This window comes from Zea mays, chromosome 4 (genome assembly GCF_902167145.1).
Source record: "Zea mays cultivar B73 chromosome 4, Zm-B73-REFERENCE-NAM-5.0, whole genome shotgun sequence".
In the NCBI taxonomy this organism is placed as follows: domain Eukaryota; kingdom Viridiplantae; phylum Streptophyta; class Magnoliopsida; order Poales; family Poaceae; genus Zea; species Zea mays.
Window position 1 is genome coordinate 4,381,813 of NC_050099.1, and position 13,394 is coordinate 4,395,206.

The following is a 13,394-nucleotide window of genomic DNA, read 5'->3' on the forward strand; positions in this document are numbered from 1 at the left end:
AATACCATTTCCGGCCGTTTTCATCCATGGGTGCAGGTATATGTGTGGGGGTGATGATTGTTGCATCCCTAGTCCCTATTTAATGGACATTTAATTAAGTTTAGATATAATTCAAGTTTTTCTATAATAACTAGATGAAATTATACATTCGACAATGTTATAATAGAATTTGCTAAAGATTAGCGTATTTTACCAATTTCTCATCCAATTCACACAATATATCCATCCACATGCATCACAAACACCATTCACAACTCACTTACATCACATCATCAAATACTTCACATTACCAATTCCTCAAACATACACATAGAACCACATATTCATTTCAAATCACAACAAGACAAGTTAAGTGTTTTGTTCACCAAAACACATAAAATTTAGTTTAACACACCATTCATCGTTCATAACCAAAGACGAACCACAAGTTCAAATATAAAAATTAGGATATAATGATTTAGGGACAACCACTTGGATGGTTTGAGCTTTGGTCGCTACCACCACCAAGCGGAGGGTACACGAAGAGGGACTCAACAAAAGTCGTTCTGGTTGTATCAGTCCCACTCCCACCCGTTCCTGGCGTAGCCTATGTAAGAATGCAAATATCAACAAGTTAAGTATACAAATGTACAAAAACATAAGAATATTTTGAGTTACAAAGCGTACATGGTCTCTAGGTGCAGGTATATTTGTGGTGATGTTGACTATTGCATCATCGGTCCCTGTTTAATGGACATTTGCTTACGTTTAGATACAATTCATGTTTTGCTATAATAACTAGATGAAATGATAGGTTTGACAATGTCATAACAGAATTTGCTAAAGATTAGTGTACCTTAGCTAGTGTGGATGTAAATGGGATCCATTGTGGCGGCGGTGGTGGTAGTGGAATATCTGGTAATGCCATGCCATGTTGCTGCATTGACTATTGAACAAATGTGTTACTATTGCAATATTTGAATATATGAATTTAGATTTTGAAACATCTATACTTACTTGAAACTTAACTTTTTTATGTTGCATGCAAGCCATCAAATATTCCCTTTGCTCTCTCATCTCCTCACGCAACCTCAAAATCTCCAACTTGTGTTTGTTCGGTTGACGAGAGCACGAGTTACGGGATGATGATCCCGTCCTCTAAGCTCTCACCTCAGACGAGTCAATCACTCCGTCAAAGAGTGTGTACCTACAAGTGATTTCAAAAGTGTGCTTAGTGCATGATCGATTTAGTATCAACCGTGTAATTTTATAAGTTAGAACTAACTATCGATGTGTTTTCCCCACCACTAGCGTGCACCGCTGATGGATCCAACAGTGCATGTCACAAATCGAAGTCAGGGCCATGATACCGAACCATATCCTCCCCATATGACGCATATACACCATTTATAAACTTACCAATCCATAATTTTTGAGATTTCGATTTTTTTATAATTTTGGACCAAAACTCATCCGTCGATCTGTGGTCGCCCAGCTACACAGCTGCTCGGTGTTACTAGGATCAAGTCCTAGGGATGGCAATGGGTCAAGTGGAGCAAAAACTCGTCCATGATCGCACCCATGAAGTCTACCTAAACCCGCCCGTGATTGAACCCACGGGGGCAATTTCAAGCCTACACCCAAACCCGTCGGGTTTCGAGTGGGTTTCGGATCACCCATGGGTTTTTACTCAGTATACACTTTTAAACAATAATTTAGCTATAATCAATTAAGTACCGACAATAATTGAGTTATATCTATGGATTTTAAGCCTTCTCGCGTTAAGCAGCAATAAAACATTTGATGAATCATTAGCGAAGTTACTTGTTCAAATAATTATTATTGGATCTTAATCATTTTTGTGCAAAATAAAGAATGAACCAAATTTTAGGTCGGGTGCAGGTAACCCGCGGGGTGAAATAGAAACCTGCACCCACACCCGCAAAACATCAGGTCAAGTGCGGGTTGCACCCACGGATTAAAATCTTCACCTATACCAACACCCATTGGGTCGGGTACCCTTCGGGTTTCATGTTTGTGAGTTAAATTTCCATCCCTATCTAGTCCTTTGTAGTCTACCATAAAAACCTCAATGTCGCTAGGCTTTCGGCCACTCGTAGCTTCCTATACAGACAAAAGACTTTAGTAAGTAAACATACTAATTGGTGATCGACATAGTTACATCAATCTTCCATCCATTTAGCTTTTCAGAGGTAGTAGACGTCATCAAAATTGTGGTTAAGATTGGTGCCTCGACATTATCTGTGATGCACTGAAGCTATCTGAAAGCCATCGGAATCCCAACGTCGACACCAAGCATGTTATGCATTTGCAAGGGCGACATAAATGGAACCATCACCTGTACACATAAGGTTACATATTATATCAATCACAGTAATTAACAAAAAGAGTAAAACAAATTGAATAACCTCATGATATTATTCCTCGTTGAGGTATATCTTTGAGGACCCTTCCTTTTGTTCAAGAGACCTTCTTGGCCTGAATGCAATTCAAAATAAAGATTTGTGATCTGAATTCTAGCATATAATATTACATCCTTGACAAGCTTTTATGCACTCTTTTGGAACACAAGTTCAGTGTGCCCCATGTAATCCATGCCTTCAGACAACCGAAAATGGAACAACAATATAAAGAATACAAATACAAGGTTATAAGTCATAGAATAAGAACATTAAGAAACAGAATAAGACCATTAAGAAACAGAATAAAGACAAACCAAAAGTCATGGCACACTAGTCCCTATTTGTCAGTGTGGTCTCATTCCTTTTCAACTTGTATTCGTCCCAGTTACTGATGATCACCTCCTCCATGCTATCTTCATTTGACACCTTCACTAGACCAATGGGCACCAAACACATGGTTAACCTGCATATGGTGTCCTTGGACGGTAAAGAATAGGTCCTCCCAGTGCCTAGATTACAGAAAAAATAACATTGCACATAAATATATATGAGATAAGTTAAAATATTACACCCACCGATTTCTAAGAGGCTTGACTAAGGTCCTGTCGGCCTCTCGATCTATCGCGAGAGGAGGCTTCACTGTGTGGCTCTTCTTAGAGTGACATGTGCATGGCACTGTAGAGCCACCTAAAGCAACATCCTGAGGCTCATCATTCCGGATGGGGCCTCATGCAACTGATGCTGCCTCTGCTGCTCCCACTGGTCCCACGTTGTGTGTTGCTATCTCGACAAAAACTAACGGAAGCCGATGGGATATTCAGGATTCTTGTTGTGGATGGCACCACCACACACCTAACTCGACATTGGTTTGGTTCGATCCATAGGCATGCCGACTACCATTGTGTGTGTTGACCCTGTTCTGGTCCTCGATTGCCTTCCTTTGGTCCGATCTAGAAATCCATGAGCTTAGAATGTGTTTAAATAAATATCTCATTTAAGCAAGGTCTATCTATTTGAAATATATAAACCATATAAATGCATGGGTGAAATACCAATAAGGTGACCATAGGGGGGGCAAATGGGAGCCAATCAAATTTCTGTTGCTAAAAACTAAAATTGAGCACTTCACTTCAATTGAGATGAAGAAAGCGCTCAACCCAAAATCACATCAGAAAACCAGTGATCTCATGATTTTAAAATGTTGCTAATACTCACACGAGACCAGAAAAATGAACGGATCACAAATCAGACATCGAAAAGTCCGAACCAGCCCAAAACTATGTCGCTATCTAGTGTTGATTCCAGCAGTTCGAAATTCAGTTCTTGAATGTGAAACTAAATTAAATGGACTTCGATTGAGATGAAATTTTATGCACACCTTGACAAATGTGTTTCCAAGGTCTCCACAAAATTTGAACTCAAATAGATTTGTAAATCAATCACAGATCTAGAAATACGGACAAAATTGGGGTTTTGTTGGGGTTTTCTCAAACGAACTCAAACTGAGATTAACTTGGATCACGACCAAGAACTGCACCAAGGGGGAGTATGTAGAGATCCAAAGAGTATATCGCATCACCCAACAATCCTCAAAAGAATCTCCAACTCAAGAACTCGAAGGTTCTTCCACAGATCTAAAAGAGAGAGAAAGGGAGAACGCAAGAACAAAATGGACTCAAAACTTCAGCAAAGACAAAACTAAGTGAATCGAGTCAAACCAACTTTGTGGATGGATCCATCCACCCTTCCTTTGAATAGAGCAGTGAAGATTACAAACACAAATGAGAGTTCAAAACATATGTGGATCTCGGGCTGAACTAGGGAATGAACGCTAGAGTTTTCAAAACAAGAGGCCAATGTGTAAGACAAAGAGATAGCTAAAACAATGAGCCCACCCTTCTATTTATAGAGGGTTATCACTTCTTTCTAAACTACCACTAGATAAATAGAGCCTATCCACTTAGCCGAAGCCGAAATGAACCAACTCCTGAGATTTTGATATGACAGCCACATGCTCCATACGAAGTTGCTTCGCCTTAACGCACTCTTCACGATGATGCCAAGTGATGCCTCTAATTCCTGTCGGAACTGACACTGCCGAGTTTTGAGGCCCAAACTCTGCAAAACCCGCCATCTGTAGCGCTGGGTTGTTTTACGAGGCTCAACCAGCAAACCACCGCGAGTAGCGCAACACATGTGTGTCCCCCATGTCCTGGACACATGTCCTGCCAGTCCTCGACCACATCGGCAATACGACCCGCTCCACCACATCCTCACGTGAGTGTGTGTCCCAGGTGTTAGCCACTATGGCTGGTCACCCGACGACTCTGGTTCCTCGGTCAAGTCTCAGCGCTCGTCCTTCGCCGCTTCTGGTCCATCGGCACAAGCCCGCATGACTTTCACCTTCACCGCCGACCATCATCGTACTTGTGCTCCATACTTGCACACCACAAGATGAGAGACATGGTTGCACACACATAACTCACGCCTCAGTTAGTCTACGAGTCAACCCAAGACGCTACATGTTGACAATCACACATCATCAACCTGAACAATAAGGAACAAATCAACCTTGTTGTTGGGGGCCTTCTTCTCTCAGAGGTCCTCAAAACATTAAGTTAACAGCTAATACCTAGCTTATTTTTCAGTGTTACATGTACCTATTGGGTACCCATACCAAAAGCACCTTCGGATGAAATAACCATAAACACAGGAATGAAGGTACAAGCTTCGGGATAGAAGCGCATGTGTGCAAATGACGAATTCGGGTGAAGCCACAGCAGGTCTTCAAGAGTTTGTTCACCAAGATAGCATGAGAATAATACATCATTATCCTCATCATGTTTAATAGTTCGAATGTATAGGCTTGAGGACGCGATTATAATTTTATCGAAGCTATACCCACGCCTTTAAATAGAGGAACAATGCCATGCATTTGGACATCTTTCGGATCGGAGAGGAGGTAGTTAGCTCCATCTTTGAAGCTATAACTTCTCCTTTGTCATGTTAGCTTCGCAAAGCCTAAGGTATAAATGTAATCTTTAATCTAATATTGGAAAAGGTCAAAGGAAGTAAGCAACATTTACAATATCGTATCATATGTCTTGTGGTCATTTCTCATGCGCTTTACTTACTATTCTATTTACATTTTCTTTATTCACTTTAATCACATCTTCATCTTTTACTTAACCTTCTTCATGAAGAAGGATAGGTCTAAAGATTAAGATGAACCTTAATCTTAATGTGTTACCTTGTTTTTGATATCCGAAGGAGTCAAAACAAGTGACAAACACTTGTGTTCGTAATGGGCCTCTTACTAGTGTTAGTTAACATGTCTGTAATTAGCTTTTTTACATAGTGCATGTCCAATAACTATGGGAGCATATGAACCACCCACAGAATATATACAGATTCAGTAATTGATCCTTGCTTTTAATCTTGTATGCATTTTGTGTAGTCTAGGTCTCAATGCACTGATAGATAAGGAATTGTATCCTACTCTAAGGGGGTGTTTGAATGCACTAGAGCTAATAGTTTGTTGGCTAAAAATGCTAGTAGAATTAGCTAGCTAACTATTAGCTAATTTGTTGAAAGTAGCTTTCGGTGTTTCCAACCTCTACTCCGACAAGTAAATTTCTATGTGCGTGTTTTGGGCTCCGGACGGTGTGCTTGGTGGGCGCAAGGTTTAAGTCTTCGGTGGCTTGCGCTACCGGCATCTTTTTTGCTAGGGGTTACAAGCGAGTTACAAGCAGGCGAGAGATGGAGGAAAGGCTCCCAAGTCTCTTAAGTGGGAGTGGTCCTAAAGACTAAGGAACTGGAGTCCTACGCTAAGCCTTAGCTTCGGCCTCTAGGTCTTTAGGTTTCTCTGGGCGTGTGCGGTTGCCGTCTATCAAGTATCTTCAGTCTTGGGACTTCTTCGTGTGTCTGTGTCTCTCCGATTCATCCGGGTCTGTCTGTCTAGGCCCCTTGGTCTGTGGCCGACCTCCTCCTTTTATAGGCCAAGGCGGGGGTCAACGGTCGGTGGCTCCTTTGAGCAGGAGCCATTTATTCCATGTTTAAACCGAGTGCCTTCCGTGGCAAGGCCGTTTGTTCGCATGTGCCTTGTCGCTTGGTAATCTTGCTCATGCTCATTATGACGGCTGGTGTAGGCGACGCGAGGCCCCGACGCCATCATTACTACCTTTGCGCCACACCAACTTCTGGCCTCCGTAGCCTGGGTCTTGGTGTGGCTCGTCGTGTTGTGGGCCCTGTGGACGGTTTGCGCTCTCAGGCCTAGGCTTGATAGGCCATTCGTGCTCTGCAGGCCAAGGGGCTCGTAGGTCATCAGTGTGCCGCTGACCAAAGGGTTGCGCGGGTCATGAGTGCTCTGTAAGTTGAGGGGATGCACAGGTCATGAGTGGGGGGCAAACCAGTTCTTTACTGTGACCTGGTGTCACGCATAGTTAATGCGACCGACAACTTATGGTGGGTTAGTCTCGGGCCAGGCGAGGAACCCATTGGAGTGGTTTCCTTTTGGTTCGCGCGGCCCCCTTTGCTGCTTCGCCACTCCTGACCCTAGACTCGGTGCCTTAGGGTTTATCTGGGGGCAAGTGCTTTCTGGGTAGACGATTCCCCTGCCTCCTCACTAACGGGTGGCCCCAGCCCCCTGGTAGCCAGTGGTCCTCCTCTGATGCGCTCTCTCTGACCAATGGGCCCCAGGGGCCCGAGGATCTTTTCCCCGACATAGCTAATAACCGAATTATTAGCTAGACTTTTTAGATATCTTTAGCCAATTTCTCCAACTAGTTTCGACATTGTATATAATGCTAGTAGTTCCACTCTTAAGGTGAAAGGGAGGCGAAAGAAAGTGGACATCTTTTCCCCATCTAGAAATAGGCTACAAATATATTAAAATGAACAAAATTTAAGGTAAATTTATATATTTTATGACTTTTGCCGTCAGTTGAAGAAGCAAACTTGCAGTAAGAATGCGTACCTGTTTAAGCTTCCAGCAGCATGTATATTTTGGGGTTGCACGAGGTGGACCAAGCACGACCGCTCGCACGCAGCCATGCAGAGAGGCCAGGCTCCAGGAACGCCAATGCCGCATGCATGCACCGACAATCCCTGAAACAAGGGCCCCATGCTGCCAGAGTGCCAGCTCCACCCTCTTCTGTCGTCGTCCTCGTCCGTCCGTCCCTGGAGCCTGGACAGGCGCAGGCCGCCAATGCCGCGGAGCCAGCGAGCGGCGGCCACCGTCCACCACCACCACCACCGGCCTGACGTACGATCAGCGCGCGCATGCAACCGCACGCTGTTACCGCCCCCCGCCCGGCGTCCATAAAGCACCAGGGCGACGGGGGGTGTCGACGTCAGTGTGCACGCCCACCGCCGCCCGCTCGCTCTCCCTCATGGACCCTCCTCTCCGGCTGCTGCCCGATGGGCGCCTCATGGCAGCGCTGTTGCTCCTGGCAGCCTGCATGTCCGCCTGCAGCGTGCAGGCGGTGACGAGCGCGGAGGCCTCCTACATCGCGCGCCGCCAGCTGCTGGCCATGAAGGAGGCCGGCGCCGGCGAGGGCGGCGACCTGCCGGCGGACTTCGAGTTCGACGACCGCGTCGGCGCCGCCAACTTCCCCAACCCGCGCCTCCGCCGCGCGTACATCGCGCTGCAGGCCTGGCGCCGCGCCTTCTACTCCGACCCCAAGGGCTACACCGCCAACTGGGTCGGCGAGGACGTGTGCAAGTACAACGGCGTCATCTGCACGGAGGCGCTGGACGACCCCAAGGTCACGGTCGTGGCCGGGATCGACCTCAACGGCGCCGACATCGCGGGGTACCTGCCGCCCGAGCTCGGCCTGCTCACCGACCTCGCCTTCTTCCACATCAACACCAACCGCTTCTGCGGCATCATCCCCAAGAGCATGTCGCGGCTGTCGCTGCTGCACGAGTTCGACGTGAGCAACAACCGCTTCGTCGGCGTCTTCCCCTACGTCTGCCTCGAGATGGTGTCGCTCAAGTACCTCGACCTCCGCTTCAACGACTTTGAGGGCGAGCTGCCGCCAGCGCTCTTCGACAAGGACCTGGACGCCATCTTCGTCAACACCAACCGATTCGTGGGCTATATCCCGGAGAACCTCGGCAACTCCACGGCGTCCGTCATCGTTTTCGCCAACAACGCCTTCGTCGGATGCATCCCCAAGAGCATCGGCCGCATGGTGAAGACGCTGGACGAAATCATCTTCCTCAACAACAAACTCGACGGGTGCCTGCCGCTGGAGATGGGCCTGCTGGTCAACACCACCGTCATCGACGTCAGCGGGAACATGCTCGTGGGCACCATCCCCGAGCAGCTCTCCAACATCGCCAAGCTGGAGCAGCTCGACGTGTCCCGGAACGTCTTCACCGGCATCGTGCACGAGTCCATCTGCGAGCTCCCGGCGCTCGTCAACTTCAGCTTCGCCTTCAACTTCTTCAACTCGGAGGCCGTCGTGTGCATGCCGTCCGACAAGGCGCTCGTCAACTTCGACGACAGGGACAACTGCCTCGGCGCGCTGCGCCCGGCGCAGAAGACCGCGCTGCAGTGCGCTCCCGTGCTCGCGCGCCCCGTCGACTGCAGCAAGCACGTGTGCGCTGGCTACCCCACACCCGGAGGGCCACCATCGTCGTCGGTGCCAGGGAAGCCGCCTTCGGTGCCAGGGAAGCCTGCTGCACCTGCGCCCATGCCAACCCCGCATACACCGCCGGATGTGTCGCCAGAACCGCTTCCAGAACCTTCGCCGGTGCCTGCACCTGCACCCATGCCGATGCCGACCCCTCGTTCACCGCCGGCGGACGAATACATTCCAACGCCACCTGTACCCGCGAAGTCACCGCCAGCGACCTCGCCACCGGCATCACGTGGTGCTCCACCGCCTCAGGCACAACCTCCAGCTGCCTCCTCCCCGCCTGCAACACCTGTGAAATCGTCTCCTCCGCCAGCAGCAGTTGTTTTACCACCACCTGCGAAGACTCCTTCTCCTCCGGCCCCTGTTGCTTCACCACCACCAGAAGCACCAGTGAGCTCTCCACAGCCTCAAGTAAAATCACCTCCTCCACCAGCACCGGTGGCCTCACCACCACCACCCATGAAGTCGCCTCCCCCACCAGCGCGAGTGGCATCACCTCCGCCGCTGATGAAATCACCTCCACCACCAGCACCAGTGGCCTCTCCACCCCAACCGTTGAAATCTCCACCACCGCCAGTACTGGTGGCCTCTCCACCTCCATCGGTGAAATCTCCACCACCGCCGGTACCAGTGGCCTCTCCACCTCCACCGGTGAAATCTCCACCACCGCTGGCTCCAGTGAGCTCACCTTCTCCTCCGGTGAAGTTGCCACCACTACCAGCTCCTGGGAAATCAACCCCACCTCCAGAAGAGGAAAAACCAACACCACCTACTCCAGTAAAGTCATCGCCGCCTCCAGAGAAGTCTCTACCTCCACCCACTCTGACTACCTCTCCACCACCACAAGAGAAGCCTACTCCTCCATCAACTCCATCCAAACCACCACCATCTCCAGTTGAGACACTACCTCCTCCATCAAAGTCTTCTCCACCGGAAGAACCAGTTAGCTCACCACCTCAAGCACCAAAGTCGTCATCTCCACCAGCTCCTGTAAGCTCACCACCTCCACTGAAGTCTTCTCCGCCTCCAGTACCAGAGAGCTCACCACCACCGACACCTAAGTCATCACCTCCACTGGCTCCAGTGAGCTCACCACCTCAAGTGGAGAAGACTTCTCCACCACCAGCACCAGTCAGCTCACCACCACCGACACCTAAGTCATCACCTCCACTAGCTCCAGTGAGCTCACCACCTCAAGTAGAGAAGACTTCTCCACCACCAGCACCAGTCAGCTCACCACCACCAACACCTAAGTCATCACCTCCACTAGCTCCAGTGAGCTCACCACCTCAAGTAGAGAAGACTTCTCCACCACCAGCACCAGTCAGCTCACCACCATTGGAGCCTAAGCCATCATCTCCACCTAGTTCTGTGAGCTCTCCACCTACGACGGTGAAGTCTTCTCCACCACCAGCACCACTTAGCTCGCCACCAATGACGCCTAAGTCATCAAGCCCACCTGCACACGTGAGCTCGCCTCCTGAAGCAGAGAAGTCATCCCCGCCACTGGCACCGATCAGCTCACCGCCATCAGAGCCCAAGTCACCGTCGTCACCTCCAATGGTAGAGAAAACTTCTCCACCACCGGCAACGGTTAGCTCACCACCACCTACGCCTAAGTCGTCACCTCCACCTGCTCCTGTGAGCTCACCACCTCCAGTGGTGAAGTCTTCTCCACCACCGGCACCAGTCAGCTCACCACCACCGACACCTAAGCCATTACCTCCACCTGCTCCTGTGAGCTCACCACCTCCGGTGGTGAAGTCTTCTCCACCGCCGACACCAGTCAGCTCACCACCACCGACACCTAAGCCATTGCCTCCACCTGCTCCTGTGAGCTCACCACCTCCAGTGGTGAAATCTTCTCCACCACCGGCACCAGTCAGCTTACCACCACCGACGCCTAAGCCATCTCCACCACCTACTCCTGTGAGCTCACCACCTCCAGTAGTAAAGTCTTCTCCACCACCAACACTAGTCAGCTCACCACCACCAGCACCTAAGTCATTACCTCCACCTACTCCCGTGAGCTCGCCGCCTCCAGAAGTGAAGTCCTCTCCTCCACCAACCCCAGTTAGCTCACCACCACCAGCGCCGAAGTCGTCACCTCCACCTACTCCAGTGAGCTCGCCACCTCCAGAACTGAAGTCCTCTCCACCACCAGCCCCAGTTAGCTCACCACCATCAGCGCCAAAGTCGTCACCTCCACCTGCTCCTGTAAGCTTGCCACCTCCTGAAGTAAAGTCTTCCCCACCACCAGCACCGATTAGCTCTCCACCACCTCCGGCCAAGTCACCACCTCCACCGGCCCCTATGAGCTCACTTCCTCCCCCTGTGAAGTCTCCACCTCCACCAGCGCCGGTCAGTTCGCCACCACCTCCAATGAAGTCCCCACCGCCGCCAGCACCAATTAGCTCTCCGCCACCAGCACCAGTGAAGCCACCATCGCTACCACCACCAGCCCCGGTAAGCTCACCTCCTCCTGCGGTCACCTCTGCCCCACCAAAGAAAGAAGAAGATTCAACGGCACCACCGGCAGAAGCCCTACCTCCACCTTCATTCAACGACATCATCCTTCCACCTATCATGGCCAACAAATACGCATCTCCGCCTCCTCCTCTATTCCAAGGATATTAAGCTCTATGGAGAGATGGTCGACCAAGAATGAATTGAACAACAATATATAAGGTCGCATGCGCAACCAAACAGCTACATGTACATTGCAGGCGTGTGTGAAATTGTTTATTTATTTTTTGCATGTGCACGCGTGAGTATTTGCTTCTCCGTACATACTCTATGTATGAACGTGTGCATGTGTGAACTAACTACATGAGACGACAAGGTGCAAGAGACATGTCTGGGGCGTCATTTGTATGGCTTTAATTTTTTTTATTATATATAGATAAGGAAATATTTTCCTTAAAAATGGAGTACAAGGGATTGTTGAGAACTGCTTTTGTTCATGATATTAATATATATGATGAATATTTCTTGCAATTTCCTTTTGTGGTCCATGTGAATTGAGTTCTGACATAGTGCATGTGCTTTGAATCATTTTTCCTGAAAGTAATTATGCTATATTTAAATTTAACTTGGTGTTTCTCTTTATCAACACAAGTCCAGGCCAAAACTATTGAGTTACCACACAAAAACTAGAATAAGCATACTCATCTACTGACTTTTAGAAGGAAACTATATACAACGTGCTAGATTCAATTATGGCTAATGAAACTTAGGAAATCGTTGATCGTCCTTACAGGTACAAGCATGTAGGATGTTGTAACACACTGAATTTGGTGGTATAAAACTTTCTTCTCTAATATTCACCAAACCAGGTGTTACCACTTCCCTCTCTTTCATTTTCAATCCTTTCTTTCTCTTTCAAAATAATAGAGGGAATATTTTGAATATATGTGCTAGTAAAACCCTAAGGGAAATATGATTGATGCATCATGCCGAAGCTCATGTGTATTTTGTTTGATGAGTGACTTAGTTGAGCATTCAGTTAATCAATAATTTGTGCTTGATGTTAAACTCAAATGGTAGAAAAAGAAATAGAAAAGAAGAAAGAAAAGGGAAATGGAAAACAAACCCAGCGAGGCCCTCCCTCTCGGCCGCCCCGGCCCACCTTTCCTCTCCACCCGCTCAGCCCGCATTGGCAGGCCTCGCGCGCACGCTTGCCCCTAGCGGCCTAGGCGTCGCAGCCAGCCCAAGTCGTGCCTTGCGCCCCAGTGGCCCAACAACTCGCACCCGCTCCTGGCGTCGCGCGCGCGCTCACATGGGCAAGGCTGCCCAGCCGCCGTCGCCTGGCCTATGGGCCCCACGCTCTAGATGCCTCTCCTCCAACCAACTCCTCTGCTCTGTCTGCCCGATAGTACGTGCCCACGACCTCCCTCACCAAACCACCCTCTCCCAGCCCCCTTTGAACCCCCTCACAGTGCCCCTGTGCCCACTCCCTCTTCCCCACACCACGCAGCCCCCGTGCGCCGCATGCCCCGCGCGGGACCACCACACCCAACCCTGTCATCCTCTGGAGCCCATCCCCGACGTCCGCAGTGTGTGTCGGAGCTCGTTATCGCTGTTTGCATTGAGCCTGTCCCACCAATTGTCCTCGCAGTCACCGAGGTGAGCATCCCCTCTCCCCCATCTCTCTTCCTCCAGTCGCGTCACTGCTTAGCCATCAGCCAGCCCGTGGTCGAGCTCCCCTCTGCGTGCGTCGAGCGTCGCCCGCTGGAGCGTCCCGTCCGTCATGGTGGGCGTCCCCTTCCCCCTCTCCCCCACACACTCTCCCCTTGGTGTGACCAGACGCCCAGAATAGCCAAACTCTAGCCATGGCACTCCCCGTGGC

At 49.4% G+C, this 13,394-nt stretch overlaps 1 protein-coding gene across 1 annotated transcript; it reads left to right on the forward strand.

Annotated features, from left to right (window-relative positions):
- Positions 1-7,754: 7,754 nt before the first annotated feature.
- Positions 7,755-12,043, forward strand: LOC103652730 (pollen-specific leucine-rich repeat extensin-like protein 4). The gene has a single exon (XM_008679688.4). The coding sequence runs from the start codon at positions 7,793-7,795 to the stop codon at positions 11,681-11,683; it is 3,891 nt and encodes a 1,296-aa protein (XP_008677910.1). The 5' UTR covers positions 7,755-7,792; the 3' UTR covers positions 11,684-12,043.
- The last annotated feature ends 1,351 nt before the right edge of the window (positions 12,044-13,394 follow it).